This window comes from Xiphophorus hellerii, chromosome 10, assembly GCF_003331165.1.
Source record: "Xiphophorus hellerii strain 12219 chromosome 10, Xiphophorus_hellerii-4.1, whole genome shotgun sequence".
NCBI lineage: Eukaryota > Metazoa > Chordata > Actinopteri > Cyprinodontiformes > Poeciliidae > Xiphophorus > Xiphophorus hellerii.
Window position 1 is genome coordinate 7,541,422 of NC_045681.1, and position 24,003 is coordinate 7,565,424.

At 37.2% G+C, this 24,003-nt stretch overlaps 3 protein-coding genes across 3 annotated transcripts; 2 read left to right on the forward strand and 1 right to left on the reverse strand.

Annotated features, from left to right (window-relative positions):
• Positions 1-3,849: 3,849 nt before the first annotated feature.
• rgrb (retinal G protein coupled receptor b) lies at positions 3,850-11,436 on the reverse strand. The gene is made up of 8 exons (XM_032573416.1): positions 10,988-11,436; positions 8,461-8,617; positions 7,681-7,802; positions 5,862-6,015; positions 5,625-5,742; positions 4,782-4,895; positions 4,166-4,479; positions 3,850-4,132 (listed from the first exon to the last, which is right to left on the reverse strand). The coding sequence occupies exons 1-7, from the start codon at positions 11,061-11,063 to the stop codon at positions 4,339-4,341; spliced, it is 882 nt and encodes a 293-aa protein (XP_032429307.1). The 5' UTR covers positions 11,064-11,436; the 3' UTR covers positions 3,850-4,132; positions 4,166-4,338.
• Positions 11,437-15,760: 4,324 nt separating this feature from the next.
• Positions 15,761-19,117, forward strand: lrit1b (leucine-rich repeat, immunoglobulin-like and transmembrane domains 1b). Its single transcript, XM_032573533.1, has 4 exons — positions 15,761-16,089; positions 16,414-16,874; positions 17,053-17,358; positions 17,470-19,117. The coding sequence occupies exons 1-4, from the start codon at positions 15,968-15,970 to the stop codon at positions 18,534-18,536; spliced, it is 1,956 nt and encodes a 651-aa protein (XP_032429424.1). The 5' UTR covers positions 15,761-15,967; the 3' UTR covers positions 18,537-19,117.
• A 923-nt stretch (positions 19,118-20,040) lies between these two features.
• LOC116726828 (leucine-rich repeat, immunoglobulin-like domain and transmembrane domain-containing protein 2) lies at positions 20,041-22,890 on the forward strand. Its single transcript, XM_032573704.1, has 3 exons — positions 20,041-20,150; positions 20,366-21,147; positions 21,693-22,890. The coding sequence occupies exons 1-3, from the start codon at positions 20,041-20,043 to the stop codon at positions 22,478-22,480; spliced, it is 1,680 nt and encodes a 559-aa protein (XP_032429595.1). The 3' UTR covers positions 22,481-22,890.
• Positions 22,891-24,003: the final 1,113 nt, after the last annotated feature.

Below are 24,003 nucleotides of genomic sequence, written 5' to 3' on the forward strand. Positions count from 1 at the left end.
AAAAAATTACATTTAGGGGATTTTTTGGGGGGGGGGGGGGTTTAACACAGTGGCGGGTCATTTTGACCCGAGGACAACAGGAGGGTTAACATATTTTGATCAAGACGATAAAAGCAAATTACAATTATAAAAGCATAGAAGTGTACATAACCAGCTACATGATGTACAAAAGCAAAACTTGCAAAACTAATTGTTTTGATGTGCAGAAGTGACACAGTAATTTGAAGATTGAACAGGTAGTTTTAAGAATTTCAATTCTGTTCTGAGAGATGCACCCAAACTGAGAAAAGCTGTAAAATATTAATATTTAAATTCTCTTATCTTCAAATCCTTCAACTGTCATGGACCCAGTGACTTTAGTGCAAGTATTTTGGGTGTGAGAGTCAAGAGGTCAAAGGAAAATATTAAATAATATCTCTGATGCCAAGCTTTATACTTCTAAGTATTACCAAAATATTGAAACAAAAGCTAACATGTTCTTCAGAGATTTAACTTGCATGCATGAACATTTCACACTCAAAGTAATTCAAATTAATTATTGAACCAAACTTGGAAAAAGTTGCTTCTGCCATTAACAATAACTTTAAGCACATGTAGTCTGAAGTAGACCAGAAATATAATCTATGCAGCCGTTCCTACAGAAACATTAATGGAAGTGTTGCATCTGTGAAGATTAAATGTTCCATATAGTAAAAATATCTAGCTGCAGTGCATGTACATAAACAGCATGGCTCAGAAACTACACATTTCTTTGTCAGTTGGTTAAAGTTAGCTAACTTCAGTTGAAACCGTGAAAGGGACTCACCTGTGATGTGTTGCCCTTCTCCTCCTGAACGTGCAAAAATAGCAGAAATTTGATTTCAAAGACAGTAGCAGCATCTTGACAAGGACCAGGCCTACTGGGCTCTCAGCACCCTAGTTAGCAACCTTAGTTAGCACAGTGACTTTACTGTGTTGAGTTCAGGACACCACTACAGGAACAGAGTTAAAAGAATCTTGCTGCTGATGCTGAAGGATCAAGCAGCAATGCAAACTAGATAATTATTTGTTTACATGACAAATAACAGTCTCCATTTACTGTAAACCCTACTATTTATCACAATAACAAAATGAAAAACTCTCTAGACCAGGGGTCCCCAAACTACGGCCTGCGTCATTTGGTCTGGCAATGCCGGATCTGGCCCGCCTCCTCATACCAGAGAGCATTCAGTGTATTTTTTCATATATTGTATTTTCTGGTTTGTGGATTTCTCTTCAACCACCAGGGGGCTCTTGAGCAGATGTTAAACTAACTTTCCCTCAAATATATACTAGTCAGTCCCAGTCACCGTTTCACTCACGGTTTTTTCCATTTCCATTCTGGGTAAAAATCTATCTAAAAGCGACCGCGAATGTGTCGTAGTCAGCAACCCCCCCCCCCCCCCCCCCCCCCCCGTCGACAGTTTCAAAGACAGAACAGCCCCCCCCCCCCCCCCCCGCCGACAATAAGTTTCTAAGGTATCTTTCTCCAAAAACTAAGACCGGCCCCCGAGCAGAGAAAGGAACAGCTATGTGGCCCTCGCAGGAAAAAGTTTGGGGACCCCTGCTCTAGACTATTCTCTACTAATAGCACAATATTTAAAACCAAGTGTGGGATTTGTGAAACTTCAATGATGGGTGACTTTACAACTTGTATGATTTTGGATAACACTAGAATTGTTCTTTATTGAAGTTTCACAAATCAGATAAAGGTTTTACAAATCCCACACTTGGTTCTAAATATTCTGATATGAGTTGAGAATAATCTAGTCCAGATTTGAAGAGTCTAGGTGTTGTAGTTTTTTAGCTAGAGTAAATTAAAGATGCTGATTGCAGTGAAAAATTAGGTGGAATTGCCCTTTAGCCATTTCCCAAATTGGAAGCAGCAATTGGAAACCAACTTCAGCTTCATTCAAGCAAGAGGGGCTAACATACAGTTCTCTTAATGTTAATGATCAAATGCTCTCATAAATGATGGTGGCGTTGGCTGTAGGAGTTTGCTTTGCAATCGGTGGATCGCCAGATCGATGCCTGGTCTACTGCTGAGATTTCAGTTTGGTGTATTAAAGGCATTATTAAAAAAGAAACCAAAATATCACACCAGCATTCTGTTCTTTGTAAAAAATTATTTTGCAGTCTTGTTTACGCTTTTACATTGTAGATCTAAACATCAGCAAAATTTGTAATTTTGGCTGATTGCTACTGTTAAGTTTAGGGTAATTAACTGCTGGCAATATTACAATTTTTTAAGAACTTTACAATTACTTATATTTTTACACTATATTTCTGTATTTTCTACATTCGTGACTGTCACAATTATTTAGGATATATGTTTATTCAGTTATGATAATGCCATGTATTTTCTACGGCAGTATAATGCTGTGAATATTCTGGTCAGTAACTGCTGGCATTTTACAATTTTTTACCGTAAATTTACTGACTTTCTTTGCAGTTTCGACTTACGGTAGTTCCATGTAATTTCTACGGTAATGCAATGTTTTTGGATACGACGGTCAAAAACTGTTGGTTTTTTACAGTTTTTTACCGTAAATTTACTGACTTTTTTTACAGTGTATGAAACTGTCTTTTAGGGGAACCAAAAAAACTAAATGGACCTTGAAGTTGGAACTCCAAGTGGAGTGTATAAAAATTGACATTTAAGAGCTATTATTAGACTCTTAAATGTCTAAAAATGAACCTGGGCATGACGTCACACTCAAATTAAACGTCTAAACTCCAAGAAGATGAGTGGAAAGAGTGAGAATAGAGTGAGAGAGAGAATATCTCTTCTACATGTGCACTGTAGTATCATTTTCTTGACCTGAAGTTGTGTATCCCTGATTTAATGACTTGCATATCAAAAGAAATATAAACATTTTTCACTTGCAGCAAGCACCAAATTTTGTGCACCCGGCAGCCATTTTCTATTTACGGATTTGAACTGTTGAGATTTTGACTTCATGTTGATTTTTGAGGCTTTGGACCTGAAACACAACAGACCACAGCTCACCAAACTCAAAATCCATTGATGCTGCTGGTTTATTAGTGCCGCCATGATAGGATCACCAATAAACTAATTGCATTTCTGACAGTTTGTATTTAACCAGGTCAGCTAAATACTCAGTCCTACATAACGTGTTTGTGAAAGTGTTGCCTTTAGTGTTTGAATGCATAAAATATAAAAAAATTACTGTTAACACCAATGACTTTCTGCTAATTCCTGTTACTGTCATCGAGTATACTCTAAAGCGTAACTTCACATTTATGTCTTCCGGTTCTAGACTATAACTTTAAATCCCAAATAAATACATCAAAAAGCTGCAACTTTAACTCTGAAATAAAGAATATCAGTTAATTGTTGACCCTTTCCTTGATGTTGAACTTTAAAGGCTGCATTAGTGCTGTTCATCAGACAACTTCTCCTTCCACAAGACTGAACCACTGACTGAGAGGATTTTATCTGCTCACAGCCAGCCTAAAGGTCAGAACGCTGGGGTTAGTGTAACTAAGACTTGCTTCATTGCAGGTTATTTATGGAGTGTGTATATTTAACTGCTGACAGTCAATGACCTAGGACATCAATGACCAATGAATGCAATGGATGTAAAAAAAAAAAAAAAAACAAACAAAAAAAATCAACTGTCAAGTTAAATCCCTGAACCATTTTTTTGGTATTGTAATCTTTAAAGAACTTAGCTTGATTTTTGTTTTAGTTGTTATAGGTCATTACTCCCCCCATTATTTGCTTTTGACCACATCAGCATCTACTGAGTAGAAAGGCTCTATTTACACAGTTTAAAGTCTGTTTTAAAGAAAATCTTTCCCTTAATCTAGAGTAAAATAATCACTACATGTTCGTATTTATTACTTCACGAATACACTATAATAATCAGACTCTACATGTAAAAAAATGATTAAACTCGCTGCACCTTAAGCGTAGTAAAATTGTACAAGACAGTCTTAACACAGTAACTGCTTCCTCTCATTAAAGAGACGTTGCATAACCAGGTTCAACAGCTTCAAAACAAAGCACACAGCAAGACAAGCAGCAGCAGCAGCATTCATTTACAGAGTAGAATGTTAATGAAAACATTTGAAGTTGTTTGGTGAAGAAAAAAGTTTAAGTTTTACAAATCCATCATGAGGCAGGTACAAACAGAAAGACTGTCCAGAGAGTTCACTACTGTCTAATTAAAGGAGAGAAGAGCAAGTGTGCAGCCATCACAATGGCTTTACATCCAAGTATGTTAGTATAAGGAGCCTATCATAAGAGCGAATTACAGTTTTGTATGATTTGAGAAACATGTTAATTGGTTTTATTTATTTGGACTTCTTGACGTCTGGCTCAACAATCTTCTGTCCAGTGAGGAAGTTCCAAATGCCTCCTCTGTAGAACTCATTTCCAAATGAGTAGAGAAGAGAGTTGAAGATGGGATTTGTTTTTGCAACAACTGGAAGCAACTGCAAAAAAATGACGACAATTTTGTGAGTATTTAGAGGGACAAAAAGTCATTGCTGATACACAGGACTCAGATTTTAGAATTTTCTATGATTATTTTCGAGATCCAGCAGGGAAAAAGTAAATTGAGTATGAAAAATATTTTGAGCCTCTAGACTTCCTTCCTTATTTTGTTATCTAAAAAAAAAAAAAGATAGCAAACAATAAAGTACATTTAAAATAACAATTTTAATCTGGAATTATGAAATGGAAACTGTAGGGGTTCTGGATACAGAAACAGCATACTTTGACAATAAGAGCTTACCATTCGCAGTTTTGGAGAGACAAGTTTCACGTTCTCAAAGCAGGCATAGATGCACATGAGGACATAAGGGCCCCAACATGACAGCAATACTCTCAAAGGCAAACTGGTGTTAAACTGAAAAATAAGTGGACAGTATTACATGCTGTTTAATTCAGCGTGATGTGATTAAAGTAAAGATGGAAGAAGAATAGCTTGTCATGTTTAAGCAGTAAATGGTTGGATTGGAGGGTTGTGGAAATGTGTGAAACAGAAATTATGCACACCAAAAAAAATCTTCCAAATTTTTTCATATAATGTCTTATAAAAAAAACAATTGCCATAAAAAATACTTCTATAAAGGTTTTTGGAGGCATGCCTAAGTAACATTAGGAGCCATTCTTTATGTCAGAGCCAAAAACGACAGTTTTCTATTTAATGAATGATTGAAGCGTACAATTAACAGCTGTCAAGTTAAATGCAAGCACATAAAAAGTTCAGATAGCCAAATGTAGCTTCCCTGTATATCACTGGATGAAATGTGATCAAAAAGTCTTACAGTATTAAAAAAAACACAAGAAAAAATAAGAATTAAAACAAAAAAATGGGTCATCAGTCTTTGTTCCAAATAAAGTTGAGATCATTTTACAAATATCCCCTGTTGGGATTTCCTTTCAAGGCTTACATACTCCTTTCAGATGCTAAATTTTGTGATTTACTTCTTTAATCAGCTACTATAAATATACAGTATATAATCATATTGGAAACCTTTGAATCTCTTTTTGTACATTAATTATTCTTTCTTCCACCTATATTTGTCTCTGCCAGAATTCAATGCTGCACCTAGAGACATTTCAGCATATTTACCTTGTGATGATGAATCTTCTTGAAGTGTTTGTAGATGGAATCATAACAAGAAAACATGGTGACAGCTGGGAAAGTCAGGTAGAGCACCGTCAAAGTAAGCATGTAGGTAATGTAGTCCCTGTCAGAATGAAAAAAAAAATGTTTATGGCTTAAAATAAAGGAAATTCATATAGAATAATTCATTCTGTTGAGCGGAGCATTAGTCTCAGTATATTCTGTAATTTTACATAACTCTACCTGTCTCCTTTAGTGTAGTCAAGCGTGCAGCATGTCCTCATTGGCTCAAAGTCATAGACGCCCCATCCCATGAGTGGAACGGCGGACCAGAAGATGGAAAGAATCCAGATGATGCCGCACATCGTCACTGTGGTGCTCCAGAAGAGCTTCTGTCCTGCACAGCAGTCAGATTGGATGCAAGCAAGATGTTTGATTATAACACAAATGGAATAAAAAATTTTCATTGCTTTATTTTTCTTACTGCAGTGAAGATAAATCATTTCTTTAGTCAAGTTAAATGGAACATAATTTTTTGCCATTTAGTTTTACAAATTAAATAAATGTCGCTGTGGATTACACATAAATTGTTAATTGATGCCTTAAATAAGGGTGAAATCATCTAACAAAACACTCACTTCCAAGGTCTGTGTTTGAGACTTTTTTTCCCCAGAGATTATCACTTTTAAGAACCCATTACAATTTCTGCAATCAAGCATATACCACAGGGTATATATATATATATATATAAAAACTGCAGCAAGTTTGTTTAGAGACTAATTTAATTTATTTTATCATCTGACGTCCTAATCTTTAGGTTTTTACTAAGGCATGTACTATAAAGCAGGATTAGTGGCTTAGTGAGTTAACTCCAGGATCAATCTGGCACAAAACTGGTTCAGTAAGCAATGTACGTAAATTTTATTTATACAGCACCCTTTTATAGTTCAAGAACCACAATCAATCACTACAGCGACACATGCTGGAAACATGCTGCTCAAGAGCACATTTGTGTTAGAAATAATTTCCCCTCTATCAACCATTTTTATAGAAAACAAGAGAAAATAAAACACATTTAAGGTGTTACTGCATAGAAAATGAATGTTTTCTCTCATATGTGTCTGAGAAAGAAACTGTGAAGATCGACATTTAAAAAAAGAAACATAGAATAGAATAGAATTATAGAATTATTCATCCTATTAGTGAATAGCTCCACTAATCATTCAGTTTCAATTGAAGTGTCAATACTGTGTTTATTAAAACAATTTTTCATAAATATATGAATCTCATCCATGTCCTTTTTCATTTTTGTGATAAGATAGATTTTTGATAAACATAATTTGCACCTTAAGACAGATTTAGGACAGATTTTTATAGACTTGACAATGATGAAAGTTTTAGTGAAACAGTCAGGATTTTTGATACATAAATCTAATTTAGCAGAGCTTTAATCATTTCCGCAAAGATTGCAGTGCAATCAGGTAAACTAAAGGCATCAAATGTGAATGTAGATCTAAATTAAAATGGACAATCTTACATTTTATTTATGTCCACACATCTTTATTTAGATTATTTTTCCTTGTGTAAGTCAAAATCCATTTATCTAATATCCATGTTTGTTTTAGTTAATTTGTATACATATTCACCTTATAAAATGTGAGTGGAGTTCAACAGTAGAATGATCATTGTTATCTAGGAGCTACTTAAGCCAAACAGCACAAAAATACTTTAAATATCATGAATTCCTTCTGAGTCTCCTACCTAGAAAATTGTGATTATTCTTCGGCAAAATATTAAGAACTGGAATTGAATTTGTACTTGTATACCCAAACTTAAAGATGTGAACTACCGGGGTTAAACTGTATCTACAAACTATAAAACACACCTTTAGCAGAGACAGCATTGATGATCAGGCTACCTTTTAATCTCAGGTTTACAAATCAGAAAATATAGGGGTGCAAAAGCCAGGGTTTCAAGGAAAACTGCAGTCCCTATCAAATGGGGAAGGGAATCCAACTTGAAATCACCTTTTTGTACTTTAATGGAATTTTTTCCCACTTACTGGTGCAGTACTGGTGATATCTGTCCCACGCGATCGCAGCCATGAAACTGATAGAAGACAGGACTGATATCATCCCCTGGAAAGCGTGATAATTACAACCATCTTGACCAAATGGCCAGTACCTATAAAGTATAAGGAAACATGAATCACACTTACAGTAGTTTAACTGTATAATTTTGCTACACAGAACAGAACAGGGATTTGTTAACAGATTAAACATCAGCTCAAATCTCCCTCACTGGTGATACACAAAACAAAAGCTGCATTACGTCACATGCATCATAAAACTTTGGGATTTATTTAAAATGAATTAAATGGTATGAATTTAAAAGAAATAAAGATTTTATTGTAAGTGGGGCAACTCTTGCACTGTTGCAAGAAGATAATGTAACTCCATGTTAAAGTTGGGCGTGAAAGAGAAAAGAAAACCCCTTGCTGGGAAAAAAGTATTTAATTTGACATATTTGAATTATAAATAGATGCTACAGTAAAATTAAGATTATGAAACATTCTCACCAAAAGTTGTGGAGATTGTTTTATTTTATCCACCTTATTGAAGTGTTAAGGTTTGCTATGCGGTTTCTAAAACCCTACAGATTTGCTTGCAAAATCTTGAGTCCAAGCAAAGTGGATTGTAGACTGGATTATAAAAGACAGAAGCTGACTTGTTTGGAGCAGAATAAGTTCCTGTATTCAAATATTAGCAGATTTTGTACAGAACCAAAGTAGCCTTACTTTTGAAGAAAAGTCTTAACAATATAAGACAACATGGGTTGTTACCTGAGATAGCTGGCATAAGCAGCTGTGAGACCGTTTACATTCAGACTGATGTCAGCCAAGGCCAGGTTGAACACGAAGAAGTTACTGGGAGTTCGCATCTCCTTCACTCGGAGGAAGGCCATGATGCTGACGGCGTTGAGGAAGAATCCCAGCACCCCTGCAGGTGAAAACAAGTCAGAGCGTTCCCTTTAAACACATCATCAATCATCATCACAATCTTTCCATAAATTCTATTAGATGTTTAAGAGAAATAAAATCATGTAATTGTGGTCAACCACAAAGCTTAGAGATTATCTTGATACTGGAACCTGGAAAGAAATCATTTCAGTTTTCTGCTCCATTTTATTGGAACCTGCACCAGAAATACGTGAACCTAAAGGTTCTGTTGTCACTAAATGTTTTTACGATTGTTCTTTTTGGATTTGAGAAGAAATAATTTTTCTGTAAATGTTTTAGCTGAAGAATCTTTTAATTAATTTATTTTGTTTTTCTGTTTTGCTCTTAATCTTCTGTAAACCATGCTCTTGGCAGTCTTGGCCAGGATTTCTTGGAAAAGAGATTTTTAATCAATGGGATTTTCCAAGTGAAATAAAGGTTAATGATAATGATAATCTCTCTACGGTATTGTAGTTTTCACAAGCACACTGATTTTACCAACAACTGTTATTTTATTTTATATTTTCAAGAGTCTCATACAACAATGGTCATTGCGCCAATGGTATGCTAGGATACAATGATCACACATTTTAAAACCTTGAATGTGGAAACAGCTTTAACCTAGGAATAGTCTCATTAACAAGAATATTTTGTTGATTATATATACACAGTCGATCAAGGAGGTAGGAGTTCATCTTGTAACTGCTGGGTTGCTGGTTTGAACACTCACTGTGTATCTCAGTCATTGTGTCCATGGACAAGACACTTCACTCACCTTGCCTGCTGATGGTGCTCAGAGGGTTCGGTAATGCTGGTTTATGGCTTGCCGCAATGTAGCTTACCACCACCACCATGTGAACGAGTGTGGTTGAATGACTGAATATAGTGTAAAGCTCTTTGGAGTCTTCTAGACTAGATAAAGCACAATACAAGTGCAACTCATTCTCGTTTCAACAATGTGGAAGGGAGAATAAAGGCAAACATTTTCTCTTGGCTAAGAGAAATATAACAAAACCCATAAGGTATCTAAAGTACTCTGACTGGTTGACTATTACCTTATGAAGACTCCTTCCCTGCTAGCTCTAACTTTCACACTCAGAGGCACAGCTAAGTTTTAAAAACAAAAACATGAAATAAGGAAATAAAATAAAATAAAGCCTACCAAGAAGTATTTCCTAAATGGTTCAGAGAATTGATCAAACATGGGATTTGGCTGCAATAGATGTTTATTTTCTCTACATGCTTTGCTTGTTGTTCCTGCAAAATATTCTTTTCCTCTACAAACCTGACATGTTTAGTGTCAATCAAGGTCTATCTTGGTGTCACCCAATAATCAAACTAAGAATATGAAACTGATATGAATGTATATTAAAACAGTCTAATGGTATTTATCAATGCTACGACTGCTTGAATGGGTAGGGCATTACATTACAAATGTTTAATAATTCATTTTTAACTCAGCAACCATTTCAACATTTGCCTCAAAGTGCATTTCCCCAACTTTTTTTCTGATTATTTGAGTTTATGGCTAAAACAGTGAGAGTGCTTAGTTTTAATGCTTTCAATGAATATGATTAATACATTTTAAAAAAAGTTAAATCTGCATGGGACATGTGACATGAACAACTGATTGAGTGTAAGGAAGAAAGCAGAAGCAAAATTTGGTAAGTCGACAAAACCGAAAAAGGTTTAATAGATCAAAACAACAAGCATTAAAATAAAACCTTACATGATACATATAAAATATTTACAATTTCACTTGTTAGAATTGACGTCAATTGACTTGTAATCTGTTATTACTGTGCAACAGGATTCATTTCAGCATTTAAAACTTGAAACATAAACATTGCATTCTTTTTCAATTGTAGCAATATGGTTCAATTGTGAAATCAACCTATAAATTACAGCCACCTTTTGATGGCATCAAATCCTTGCAGGGATGAGCCAACACATCAAATCAGTTGATATTTTATATAGGTACTTGAAAACATTTGAGGAGACAGGACATAAAAAAATGTACAATCAAGCAAGCTTTAACTTTGTTAATCTGCACAAAGTATTGATGCTTTAAAATATAGTTTGGGATTTATAATAAATGTATTTGTAGAAAAAAGAACATTTTCTGAAGCATTAAAACTGTGAACCTCTACAGCTGACACATATTCGCAACTTAACCCTGTTTTACTATCTTCTTTTTAAAATGAAGTTTATTTATTGTAAAGGGACATCGGACTTCCTGATCACACAAAACGGCATTTCAAGTACCTTTGTACTTGAAATGCTTAACTTTTGTGTGTGTGTGTGTGTTTTTTTTTAGGTGTCTGTCTCTTTAAATCTTGCACAAACATCCCATCCTGCGCTGCAAACTTACCCCCAACAAGAAGCGCAGAGCCGAATGCAAACATGTCAAAGTCCGAGAATCCCTCCGGTAGAGTATAAGTTCCCATGTTTGGATGTTCAAAGTAAACTTAGCTGCAAACTCAGTTCTTTTCCTTCAAACAGCGACAATCAAACCACCGTTTCCTTCAAGATGTCGTTTGTTTTTTATAAAGGCTTTTTCACGTGAAAAAGCGTAAAGACACTAATCTGGGTTAAACTCCCCCCCATCCGTCCACTTTTGCAATCCTCGGAGGAATGTCCTAACGAGCAAACTTTTAGCAAACTCAAGGCAACGTTTACTGATCGCATAAAAAAAAATGAAAGAAAACAATTTTAGGGTCTTTTCTAAATAAATATTTGATCTGAAGGCTGAGAAACGTCTAATGGGTAGAACCTTTGCTGGTGGACAGAAACTATAGCCTTTCCTGTACCTACTTCAACTTGGAGTGTGTGATAAGGAAACAATGGGAGCATGGGAAATGTTGTCTTTAAGCAGCGATTTGGACTCAATCTCACAGTCTTTCCTCATACAGTAATTCAACTGGTTTAATGGGAATAATGAGCATTTTTAAATACTTTATGGAAACAACCGTACTCATTTACGTTGCAAAACACAAAAAATGACAGAGAAATTGGTGGGATTTTTTTGTCTTTTCTCAGACTATACAGTTTATGTATGTTTTACTGTCCTTTCTTTTTTGGAGAGGCTCTAAATACAATGCTCAGAAATAAAAGCACTATAAATAAAAATACGTTTTAATTCTTTTTTTTCATTTTAGATAATGTTAGATCTTATTTATTGTGTTGTTCCAAAGCTTCCTGTTCATCTTTTCAGCTCTAACATTTAATTTTTTGCTGAAAAATTGCTGGTAAGATCATATTTGTGCTCTTTTCTTCATTTGATTGACTCTTCAGAAATCAAAGCAGTTTCTCACGTTTGTCTTCTTGTAATCTCTTGTTTAGTTGGCAGCACAGCAGCTGTATGTGTTAATTAGAACAGGAAGTGCTTAAAAGGTGTCCCTGATCCTGGGCAAAAAAAGAAGAGAAACCAATGAGTATCTAATATAATGAGAATATAAATACTCTGACATATTTATTTAATTGCAATGGTGTAGTTGTGATGTTGGCTATGTCTAGGAAAAGTGTAATATACCTTGCAAAGTATTCACAAATGTGAAACGTTTCCCATTTTTTATGTGGTATCAAAAACAAAGTTGTGCATTGTTTTGAACAGGAAGAAAAACAATATGATTTTAAATCTTTCAAACTCAAAATCTGAAATGTGTGCATATAATTATACCGGCTTTACATATTAGTGCTCATCTTTCACCATAATTACATCTGCAACTCTTTTGAGATGTGTCTCTACAATCTTTAGAGAGAAGACGCTTTGCTCATTCTTCTTAGCAAAACACCTAACTCGATTTATTGTGAAAATCAGTTTTTAAGTCTTGACACAGACATCCTGGATTTGGATCTGTACTTTGACTAGGCAGTTGTATGTTCTACATGGTTAAATCAAAGTCCAATAATAAATTAATCTGGTTTTGCAAAAATGCAACTCTATACTTAGTCTTAATTGTTTTGCAGCCTGTAACTGGTTTTCGTCCAGAACTTTGTACGCAATGCATTACGAACTTTTTGACTTGAATTCACCTAAAATGCTATTTTGTGTTTGTTTATAATTTGAAAATCTGAATAGTTGATGTTTGTGGCTCCAATCGGATACGACTTTCAGGGTTGTAAAAAGCAGAACATTTCACATATTGGCCTTTTACTAATATGGATCCTGTCTACTTCACATGCTACATTTAATGTGAAAGGTCACTGAAAACATCAGGACCTCATTTATTTAAATACTTATCTGTTTACCAAAATAACCCCTAAAAAATCAGGACAGCACAAAATTGTGACACTCACCCAAAGCAACCTCAACCTTTTAAAATGCAACATTTGGGCTGAGTCTGATGGCTCTACTAATCTGTGCCCAGATTACCACAAACTCATTAACCATGCAGCAACAATGTGTCCCAATGGGCTTATAAAATCCAATTTTTCTGAATCCTCCCATATTGTGTACAACTCCGGGTCCCAGACAGAGGAGAGCCACAACAATGAAGCTTGTCTGCATCTGCCATTCCGACAACAAAAGATGCTGAGATTTCATGTGGAGCATTCGATGCAGAAAGTTATCTCCACTATCACTAACACAAACAAGCGGCCCGATAGGTTTACCTAAAGCTGTAGTGTGAGGTCATGCTGGAACATAAAACAGGGACAAATTTCACAACATGCAAGATTCAATAACACAATCTTTTAAGCTACCACAGCTAAGGGTGATGAAAGTGGAGCTGGTCTAAGCCAGCCTTACAGAGAATGATTGTAGTGGACTTCTGTAAATGAGCCAAGTTGAAACCTGCTGATGAAAAGTTTAATAAAATCAGAGGGGAATAAATTTCTTAATGATTTTGATATTTGAAAGAATGCAGGCCCCAGTGAAAATGTCTGTGAGTTGCAAATCAACCCACAAAGAAACATTATTTAGTTTAAATATCAAATGTCTCTTTAGTTTTAGTTTACATGTTTCTGCAAAAAATAAACTATGAGCTAAACTTATTGCCCTGCCTGACCCTAAAACCTGCCAGTGGTGTATTTGCACTTTTCTCGCTGTTGGACATTAGTCCCTTGGCAAATAGTTAATAACTGCAAGATAATCTTTTAGCTTTGCAATGAAACAAAGGTTCAACTGTTGCAACAGAGGTAAATCACTGAAATGAAAGTAGTTTTGTTTTACAGTGCATTGCAAAAGTATTCACATTCCTTAAACGTCACTATTTACCACATGACAACCATAAACTCCAACCTGATTTAATGTGATAGATCAACACAAAGTAATGTATAACTGTGAAGAGGAGGCAATCTTTCTATTTTTAATGTATGCAAATCTAAAAAACTTGGAGTCAATTTGTGTTCACCCCCTTTACTCTGATAACTGTAAATAAAATTCAGTGCTTTCAGAAGTGACCCAATTAGTAACGAGACTCCACCTGTGTGTATTTTAATCTCAGCACATTTAAAACTGTTCTGAGGGCCTCAGAAATTTGTTAAAGATCATAAGAGGACAACACATTGAAGAACTAGGATGGAATATAAATGTCCAGCAAGCTTTTCAACTATTTATTTAAAAGAATTTAAAAACGATGTATTATTTTTTTTGAATTACCCAATGATGCGATGCTTTAAGTTGGTCCATTTCATAAGCAAGTTTTTGACTGTAAAATGGCAAAATGTTGTTCTAGAACAAAAGGAAGGAGAAAGTGGGAGGATGAAAATTGCATGGAATTTGTCATTTTCTGAAAATAAGAGGTTGAACTAAGATCCTATATTTATTATCATTGACTTAAATATTGGGGAAAAAAGATGTTAAAATAGATATTGACTAAATGAGCAAGGTGGCTCGGCTATATGCTTTCTAGAAAATGTGCAGAATTGTGTGTTTTACCCTTGAGTCCCTTGGTTTGTTCAGTATGTATGTCTATTCTTTCCGTTACTGTGTCTTTGTTTCTCTGTGTCATTCACCCTCTTTCTGACTTTATCAATAACATCGTAACATACATCTTGATACATCAGTTTTGACTGCAAAATGTAACAATATTTTCAGGGTTGGTCAAACAGTACAGCAATTCTGATTTTAAAAAAATGTGTTACTTGAAATACCATGCCATCTTATCATGCTTGAGCCAAGAACTGCTATATTTGGGTTTTACCAGGGATGAGGTGCTACGATGGAGATAGATGCAAAAATGGACGTTTTTCTTATGTGGGAGAGCCTCTGTATGAAGAAACAGAACAAAGACAAAATAATAAAGAGACAGAGAGATGACTGGATTAAAGGATTTAAAATCCCATCAGAGCCGCCGTGTCATTAAACTTCTGGACCTGCAAAAAAAAAAACAACCCAGGGACTGTGACTCATTCAGAAAGTGTGTCACAAGCAGGCACACTTTACAGACTGGATAAAAAATATATACATTTATTTCCATCCAGCATGGAAGTATACACACATTCATCATAAGCATGAATATACTATTATGTGTTCTTGATGATTTATTTTAACTTCCATCCATCCATTTTCTGTACACCCTTGTCCCTAGTGGGGTCAGGAGAGGTTTATTTTAACTTATACATTTGAATTTATACATTTGAATTTAAACATATGATGAATATGAGCAATGCAAAGTTCAAAACTCACTTTAAACTAACTCAGTTTGTAAAAAGTACATTTTGCCTTCTTATGGGAACTTATTATAGTCAAAAAGCACGGATAAATAGACAAGGATGCACTTCACCAACATGGTTCCTTCATCAGATCTGAGTACTGATATGTAAACAAGACAGAATAAAACAAAACAAAACACGTTGTACCTCTTTTTACTCTCAACTGCCATCTAGTGGGGAACCAGTGCAATTTTGTTTTTGTGTCCTTTTCCTATATTTTTGTGTGAAAACAATAATAATTACAAGTAAAAACTCAAAAATACTAAAACTGACATCACATGTTAAAGTTTTTTTCCCACACAAATGTATTGTGCAAAATACTCAAATCTGCTAAATCTGGTTATTTTCTTTTGTGCACATCGGCTTGAGGCTTGTGATGCCACATTCAATATTCCATTATTTTTTTAGCAGCCAATAAACAGTTTGGAAAGCAGTTCTGAAAGTGAAAAGCATGCAGCCTATCAGCTTCAAGGAAAGAATAGCCTAATCGTGTGAATGAAAATAACCCAAGTCCTCTTCTAATCCCTGCATATCCCTTTTTTATCTGTGGATTCAGAGCAGGCGGAGCAGTTGGAGCTGTGAGCCTCGAACCACCACCATGCACCCGATGTTCCGTTAGACCTTAATTGCTGCTCTTTAATTAATTGTAGTTTAGTCTTGTAGAGCTTTAGTTGCTTGCAGATAGGGGGGAAACATGAGCCGGCACTTTGCTGTTGCTTTTAGCTTGGCTTTAGTTTTTTTTCCTATTTTCAGCACATCATGTCCTGCACAATGCAGCTGCTTCTTTCACAAGTTAAGTGACGGATCAAAGGCAAGGTAAGTTATTTTAATTTAGTTCACAATGGGAGCAGTTAAATTTGTATTGCATGCCAACTGCTTTTACTGCTGCTTTCTACAATTCAGTCACTTTGTAGTAAACGGTTGCCCTGCTGTTCTTTAATCTCCTTTCCTTATAACTGAACAATAGGTTACCACCTTTTCCCTCAGAATGATTGTTTTTTTATTTGAAACAGAAGCTTATAGATATCTAGTTTTTCTGCAAATATTCACCTATAAGCTTCCCAAGTTCCAATTTCATAATTATTCTTGCATTTATTTTTGGGCTTAAAGTAATCACAATTCTACTTATTGCTTTTACAGGAGCGTGCTTTGCAATGACCCAGAGATCACTGTGATTCCTCCAAACTTCCCATCTGACACATCAAAGCTACGCATAGAGAAGACGGCAATCACGCGCATCGCCAGCAACAACTTTCACTACCTCAACAGCCTGGAGTTTCTCTGGATGTCTTTCAATTCCTTGAACTCGCTTAATGCAGACAGTTTTCGAGGCCTCTACAACCTGGATGAGCTCAGGCTGGATGGAAACTCCCTCACTTCCTTCCCTTGGGAAGCTTTGAGTGACATGCCCATCCTGAGGCTCCTCGACTTGCACAACAACAAGATCTCCTCTATCCCGGCCTCGGCCACCATTTACATTAAAAACGTCACTTATCTGGATTTATCCAGCAACAGCCTCACAACGCTTCCAGCAGAGGCTCTCACAATGTGGCTGAGTGTGAAGCCTTCCCAAGACTCGGAGTCATCTAAGCTAATTCTGGGTGAGGATCAAGCTCTGACTGTTTAGGATGCTGGAAAGTTTTCTTTTTAGAGCTGCCCTCTTTGAGTTAGGGATTAGTCTAACTATAGTACTTCTCTGTTGTATTGTCAGAGCGTTTGGCTAATTCTGGACTTGATGTTGTCAAAGCTTATAGCATTTGTTCATTGTTGGTTCTGCAGGTCTTCATGATAACCCATGGCTGTGTGACTGCCGACTCTACGACCTGATCCAGTTTCAGAAATCCCCCTCATCATCCGTGGCACTTATTGACACTCGGCTGAGGTGCGCTGATCCTGAGAGCCTGTCTGGGGTTTTCTTTACTGAAGCAGAGCTTCAGAGGTGCCAGGCCCCCAGGGTGCACACGGCTGTGGCTCGCGTTCGGAGCTCACTGGGCAACAACGTCCTACTGCGCTGTGGCACTGTTGGGGTCCCCATTCCGGACCTTTTCTGGAGCCGTGCTGATGGCAAGAAAATGAATGGCACAGGTCAGTTCAGAGCAGTTACTTTTGTCCAACACTAAATATCAGAGAGATTAAAGGTCTTCCCTTGTGTGTCAATCTAATTAACTCTATGTGTATATTTGTTGGATTTTTCAGTTCAGCAAGAGATTTCAAAGGAAGGCATCATTTGGTCAATTCTGAGTGTCCCCGCAGTCTCCTACAGGGATTCTGGGAAGTATGTGTGCAAAGCCACCAACTTTGTGGGCACTGCGGATGCCATCATCTCCTTGGTGATCACTGATTCCATTCGATCGGAGGAAGCAGTTGGTGGCGTTTCTAAGAGAGGCAGCAGAAAGAAGCCGGGGAGCATGGGAAGAGCAGCTTACCAGGAAAAACTCATTGCGAGATATGTTCCACCACCCACCAGCACTGCAGCTCAACCCATCATTGAACCTCTTAATGGCAAAGGAGTGACTGGGAGATATGAAATTGAGAGCTACAGTGTTTCTGATGGAAATTCTCAAGGACAGTCCAAAAATTCTTACCCTCTAAAGTCAGGGGAGGTGAGTCAAGGTTTAGGTAACCTGGTGGCAAATGCCTCGTCCCTACAGCAAGTTCCTGATAAGAGGGTGGTACGATCGGTAAAAGTGATTGGGGACACGGATCACACCGTCTCTTTGAACTGGCGTGCCCCCACAGCCACAAACACCACCGAATTCAGTGTCCTATATGCCGTTTTTGGTGAGAGAGATATGCGTCGTATTAATGTGGAAGCTGGAAAGAACCGTATCACCATTGAAGGCCTTGTACCAAAGACAAAGTACATAGCATGTGTTTGCGTCAAAGGTTTGATTCCGAAAAAGGAACAGTGTGTAATCTTCTCAACGGATGAGGCTGCTAGTGCCAGTGGCACACAGAAGCTCATTAATGTGGTGGTGATAACTGTTGCATGTGTGATTGCAGTCCCCCTGACTCTGATTGTTTGCTGTGGGGCAATAAAGAAACGTTGCCAAAAAATGCTGGGGCAGCAGACAAAAGACATGCAAGACTCCTATGTAACGTTTGAGACTCTTGGTCCTGGAGGCAAGGCTAAAGGGATGGAGGGGGAATATCTGACCAGGCTAAACCCTGATGAATCCAACAGGCTCCTGTCAGCGAGGTCAAGTGTCGATTCAGAAGCTATAGCGAGGACTGAAGGGCCACCTAATGAATACTTCTGTTAAAATGGAGCAGACAGTGTCAAGAAGATGCACTTTGTTTTTGAGGAATCTTTATCGAGAAAAGGACTGGACTGCTCAGAGACTCAAATGGCATTTTTTTGTGGAGTTGTCTCTGTCATTAATGGTCAAAAGAGATTAATTTACAGCCTTGACAGGAACAAAATCAGTAACTTCTTTGACTGAAAAGGGAAAGGGAAAATAAGAACAGATTGGTTTTAATATTGTGTATGGATTAAAAAAGCAACTTTTTTATTTGTGGTGCACTATGGAAAGTGATGTTTTTTCCAAGAAAATTCTCTTGATGTCCTCAACTTTCATAAACCCAGTCAGTTATTGTTTTTCACCCTAAGCGTAACTTCTGCTTTGTGTTAAAAGCACAGTATGTTAAGTATGAACTATAAAAGGAAAAGTTTAGAGCACCAACCGTCTGTTTAGCCTGTTTTGCATGTCAGCATACAGCATAATGTGCCAGATTGGTTGTTGGCTCATAAACTTAAACAACAGTGCATTTTATAATATGTAAACATTTGTAATCTCAATGATATGCATATAACAACTGAAAATAAATATTTTTTTATATCCAATTATGCTTATAATCTTTTTTTCTTGATATCTCTTCATATATTGAAGTTAACTCACAGCATTATAACTATTAATCCAATCATATCAATGGATCAAATGTTAAGTTTCAGTTTCAAAATTGATGTGGAATATTTGTTGTGCTTTGTACATATAAGTTTAACCTTACAGAACAGCCAGAATGACAAAATCGTAAAACATTATTAGGAGTCGTGCCCGATAAAAAAAAATGCTAATGCCATATTATAGCATCACTTGAAGTCCAAAAGTTGAATTTGTAAATGTCATGGTGCCTAAAAACTAAGAGACTATGTTTGTTACTTATCAAGAGTTTAATTTACTAAATTTAAGTTGCCCAAAAGTTGACAGAGAAATATAAAAGATGGAATCTACTTTGTTATTGTTTGTCTACCTTTACCTCTTCTTTCAAATGATGACTCGAGCAACCTGAAAGGCGGCCAGTGTTCAGATTATTGAGGTCAGATTACAGTCCTTTCCAGACATCTGTCTCTGTCTCACTGCGGCCCTCCCTCTCAGCGCCGTTAAGCCTGACGGGCTCCGGCCCACTTAGTACAGATGGGCCTCCTATTTATCATGTCAGAGCTGCTGCTTTGGTTGGGTTCAAATAAATTAAATTAGACTGAAGAGAAGCATTTTGAGGACACACCTGAAAGAAAAATCCCAATACGGTCAAAGTACAATTCAGCACAACTCTGAGTGAAGGAGACATGAAAGATTTCTTCAACAGGTCTGACAATGTTTTTGAGCAAAGTGGACCACTGCTATAAATACTCATTTCGTTAGTCTCACATGTCATTTGGTGTCTTAAGCATTACGTCAAGGGAGATTAAGGTAATAGGCTTTCTTCCACGCAGCCGATAGGCATGTTCTGCTCCGACTGGCCTGCTTCACATGCTCATCCAGCAACATGGACGTATTTTGTGCCGTGTTTGGGATGTTCTTTGTATTTGATATCATCACCCCTGGATTATCTGCATGTCTGCTGGGTTGCTCCTGCACTAATGAGAACTTGGGAAGGTAGGCAAATCACTAAGTCTGTAGAAACATTCAGTATCTGATTGTATCAACGCTATGAGCTAGTTTTGAGAATGTTAAATGTTTCTTAAAATGTTCTATGGAAGACAAACGTCTCAAAAACTGAAAATATTGACTAATTTGAGAAAATGATGCATCTACTTTATGAAATCCAGAAATAGATGGTCTTGTAAACACTTTGCCATGTATCATTCTAGGACTTTGCTGTGCATGGAAACCCCCCTGGCGCACATCCCAGAGAACATCCCTGATGATTTTACTAAAATCCGAATTGAAAACTGCCACCTGACTGAGTTACCCCAAGGTTCCTTCTCTCAAGTTCATGCCTTAGAGTTCCTCTGGCTAAATTTCAATGAGATCACGCTGATGAACATCAAAAGCCTGGAGGGCCTCTCCAACCTGACCGAGCTAAGGCTACAAGGCAACAAGCTGACTTCGGTACCATGGACTGCATTTCAGAGCACACCAAGACTCAAAATTTTGGACCTGAAGCACAATCGGTTAGATGTGTTGCCGGAGCACGCTTTGAGATACTTGCCTGCACTGACCTACTTAGATTTATCCTTCAATCAGCTTAGCATCACATCAAAGGAAGTGTTCACAAATTGGCCTCTTTACCAAATAGCAGAGAAAGCGTGGGGGAAAGAAGGTCTGGTCTCCAACGTGGTCTTAGCGCTACATGACAACCCCTGGTCGTGTGACTGCCGCCTTAAAGGTTTCGTTGAATTCATCCGTAAGGTGAGCCCTCCTGTCATCCTCATGAACTCTTACTTGAAGTGCTCTGGCCCAGGCAACAAAGTGGACAAATATTTCCATGAGATCCAGCTGAAAACCTGCATGAAGCCGGTGGCCTCAGCGGCAGAGTCTAACGTTAGTTTGTCTCTGGGAGCAAATGCAACACTGACGTGCCTAGTCAAAGCCAGGCCACTTTCACACATTCAGTGGCTGTATCCTCTCAAGATCATCAGAGGATTTGCTTGTAAGTCTTAAGTTTTAATTATTACAAAACTAAAAGAAATGTGAACTCATTTTGTTATGTACATTTATATTTCAAACTACTGTTGCATAACCTGACATGGGATCCTTTCACACCACCATACTTAGTCAGTCAGATTGGACTATCAAAAAATGTCACGCTTTCATCTGGTTTGGGCCACTTTCACACAACTCTTTAGAACCACATGCATAGCATAGCGTCATTTAGTTTCAGCAGCTGTTAATTGGGACAGTATTGTCTGCCACATGCACTGACCAGTAAGGAAAAGAAGAAAGAAGAAGCAGTCAGTCACCCTTTTTCCTGATTGCTCACAGCAAAAACAAAAAGTGGAACAACACCAAATGTGCACAGATTTAGGATTTGGTGTTGTATCCTAAAGAAAGCAGATTACAATTGTAAAAAAATCAGAGGTTCATTTAAATGAAACCAAAGATCTGGGGTGTGAAACTGCCATCAATAAAGGGAAGATGTTGACTTTTGTTAATTCTAATGTAGTAGAATGATGTCTTTTTCTTGTATCCTTGTAGCTACCCAGACTCAGATAGATGAGGAGACCATCACATCCCAGTTGGTGATCCCGTCCGTGCAACTGGTAGATCGCGGACTCTACACTTGCATGGCGAACAACTTCATTGGCAACTCCTCTGTTTGTATCTCACTCAACATTGATTCCCCCATTTCTTCAGCTCCTCTTCCTCCACCTGTACCCATGCTGTCATCTAATGACAGTCCCCACATTGACATCCGCATCGCCAAGCAGACTGTTTATGGCATCACCTTGGAGTGGCATGCCGTGACGGACAATCCAGCAGAAACCTGGTTCACCATTCACTTTGGTAAGTACGATTCACCCAAGAAAGAGATGATCTTCATTGGCCCTGGCATAAACAGTTACTCGGTCAGCGACTTGCTTCCTGTCACCAAATATGAGGTGTGCGTCACCCTGAAAAACCACCCCCCCAGAGAGGGCCAGTGCATCGTCTTTGTGACAGGTAGCGACATTAGTCAGCTGGAGCAGAGGGAGAGACTCATCCACATCATTGTCATTGTGTGCGCCATGGTACTGGCAGTGCCAGCAGGCATGTACGCATGCACCACGGAGGCTAGGTTCAGCTGCCTGGACCGCTGTGTGGATCTGTGGAAGAAGAGGAGGAGGCATGCTGAGGACGCAGAGGGATCAGAAAGGCAGAACACCTTTGACAGCCTGCAGGCAGCCAGCGATGAAGCCCTGTATAGGGACTCAGAGGAAAAACCAACAAAGAGGCGGAAATCTGAAGACAGGTGCAGAGGGGGAAGTGCTGCTCATCTATACTAGAATCAATGTGGAGAAACTATGTCTCCCTTTAAGAAAAAAAATGTATCTTTAGCTCCAATCTGTGCCTTCTTACAGCTTTAGTCTTTGTATCAAGCCTATATTGTTTTAACATTCAGCTCAAAATAATTTTAAATTTAATTATTTTGTTTAATGATTACATAAAACTTGAAAAGTTTAGAAAACTTAAAAGTTCCTATATCAAATGTAAAAGAAAATCACAAGCTATCACCAGAGATTAAACATGCCTTTCTTCCTTTGCTGATACCCTGTATTTCCTGTATTTATATATGCATGTACAAACTGAAGTACTTTGGAGTACTCTTTCTTGTTTTTTATACTGCACCGTAAGTCATAATGAATACTTTGTTATTCCTTTGTCACAGGTTTGTGAATAAATTTTAATATATCGACTGTGTGTGATTTTATGGGCACAGTGTGTTGCATTTTGTCATGAATAAAAATAATATCTTTTATTGTTTCCTTTTCCAGATCTCTAAATGTGAAGTCTTATAAATGGTATGCAGGATTTTTGATCTGGATTAAAGAAAAAACAAATGCTGAGACATACTGGGATTGTTCAGCACAATCACTCAGAGGATTTGTTACGTAAGCAGTATTTTCATGAATTTATACATACGCCAGTAAGCAGATTAAAGTGAATTTCCATCCGAATCCTAGTCAGGAGGACATGATATTTCTATTTAACAGCATCTCTGAGTGCACCAAATTTTAATTAGGACAAAATGTCTGGCTTTTTATCTAAAATAAGGAGTGTCTAGAAATGTTTTGAAATATTTATGAATTTATGTCTTGAAGGTGTTTGTTCATCATTTCAAACTGGAAAAAGAATAGTTGAAATTTAGAATTTACAGAGAAAATAAACAAAATAATCTAAGAATCCAGGGGTGATGAGAGTGAGCGAGCAAGAGGTGTATGAAGGTTTTAATTCTGTCATTTTCCCTTATAGGAGTCTGAGACTCCAGCAAAAATCAAATGTACTATAAAAATAGGAGTCTGCAGTGACAAAGAGTCTATTTTATTGGAAACATTGGGAAGTGTTTTGTATTATAAACCTCTGGTTTAAATCTATAAAAATATTGTAGAACATTAAGAACTAAAAAGAGTAAATAAATCTCAGATGTACAAGACGCACACACACACACCCGCACACCCACACCCACACACACCAGATTTGACCATTCACCTTCAGAATGTGGTCTTAAATTATTGTTACACCTATTGTAAGGTATGAAATGTATTTTCAATTCAGTTTCTAATTCATACAGTTGATTCATGACCAGAGAAATCTAAACATCTTATTTCAGTAATTATTTGTAAGAGTTAAATGTTTGCGTACAAAGCAGCAACAAGAGCAATTTTCTGAAACATATTCCTGTCATTTGTGTCAGGGGAGCAATTGGAATGACCTTAGTAAATTTTTCCATACAAAAAGCCTTAAAGACAACCACAGAACTTACGGAGACCAGAGACAAAGTTGCCAAAAAACAGTGCAAAGGAAAATC

Excerpts from the sequence above, each read along its gene's own strand:
- rgrb (XM_032573416.1), bottom strand. The coding sequence starts at position 11,063 with ATGGGAACTTATACTCTACCGGAGGGATTCTCGGACTTTGACATGTTT. Across the intron at positions 8,618-10,987 it reads CTCTGCGCTTCTTGTTGGGG|GGGTGCTGGGATTCTTCCTC; the intron begins GTAAGTTTGCAG and ends TTTCACCTGCAG. Across the intron at positions 4,480-4,781 it reads TCTCTCCAAAACTGCGAATG|TTGCTTCCAGTTGTTGCAAA; the intron begins GTAAGCTCTTAT and ends ATTTTTTTGCAG.
- lrit1b (XM_032573533.1), top strand. The coding sequence starts at position 15,968 with ATGAGCCGGCACTTTGCTGTTGCTTTTAGCTTGGCTTTAGTTTTTTTT. Across the intron at positions 16,875-17,052 it reads GTCATCTAAGCTAATTCTGG|GTCTTCATGATAACCCATGG; the intron begins GTGAGGATCAAG and ends TTGGTTCTGCAG. Across the intron at positions 17,359-17,469 it reads CAAGAAAATGAATGGCACAG|TTCAGCAAGAGATTTCAAAG; the intron begins GTCAGTTCAGAG and ends TGGATTTTTCAG.
- LOC116726828 (XM_032573704.1), top strand. The coding sequence starts at position 20,041 with ATGGACGTATTTTGTGCCGTGTTTGGGATGTTCTTTGTATTTGATATC. Across the intron at positions 20,151-20,365 it reads ACTAATGAGAACTTGGGAAG|GACTTTGCTGTGCATGGAAA; the intron begins GTAGGCAAATCA and ends GTATCATTCTAG. Across the intron at positions 21,148-21,692 it reads GATCATCAGAGGATTTGCTT|CTACCCAGACTCAGATAGAT; the intron begins GTAAGTCTTAAG and ends GTATCCTTGTAG.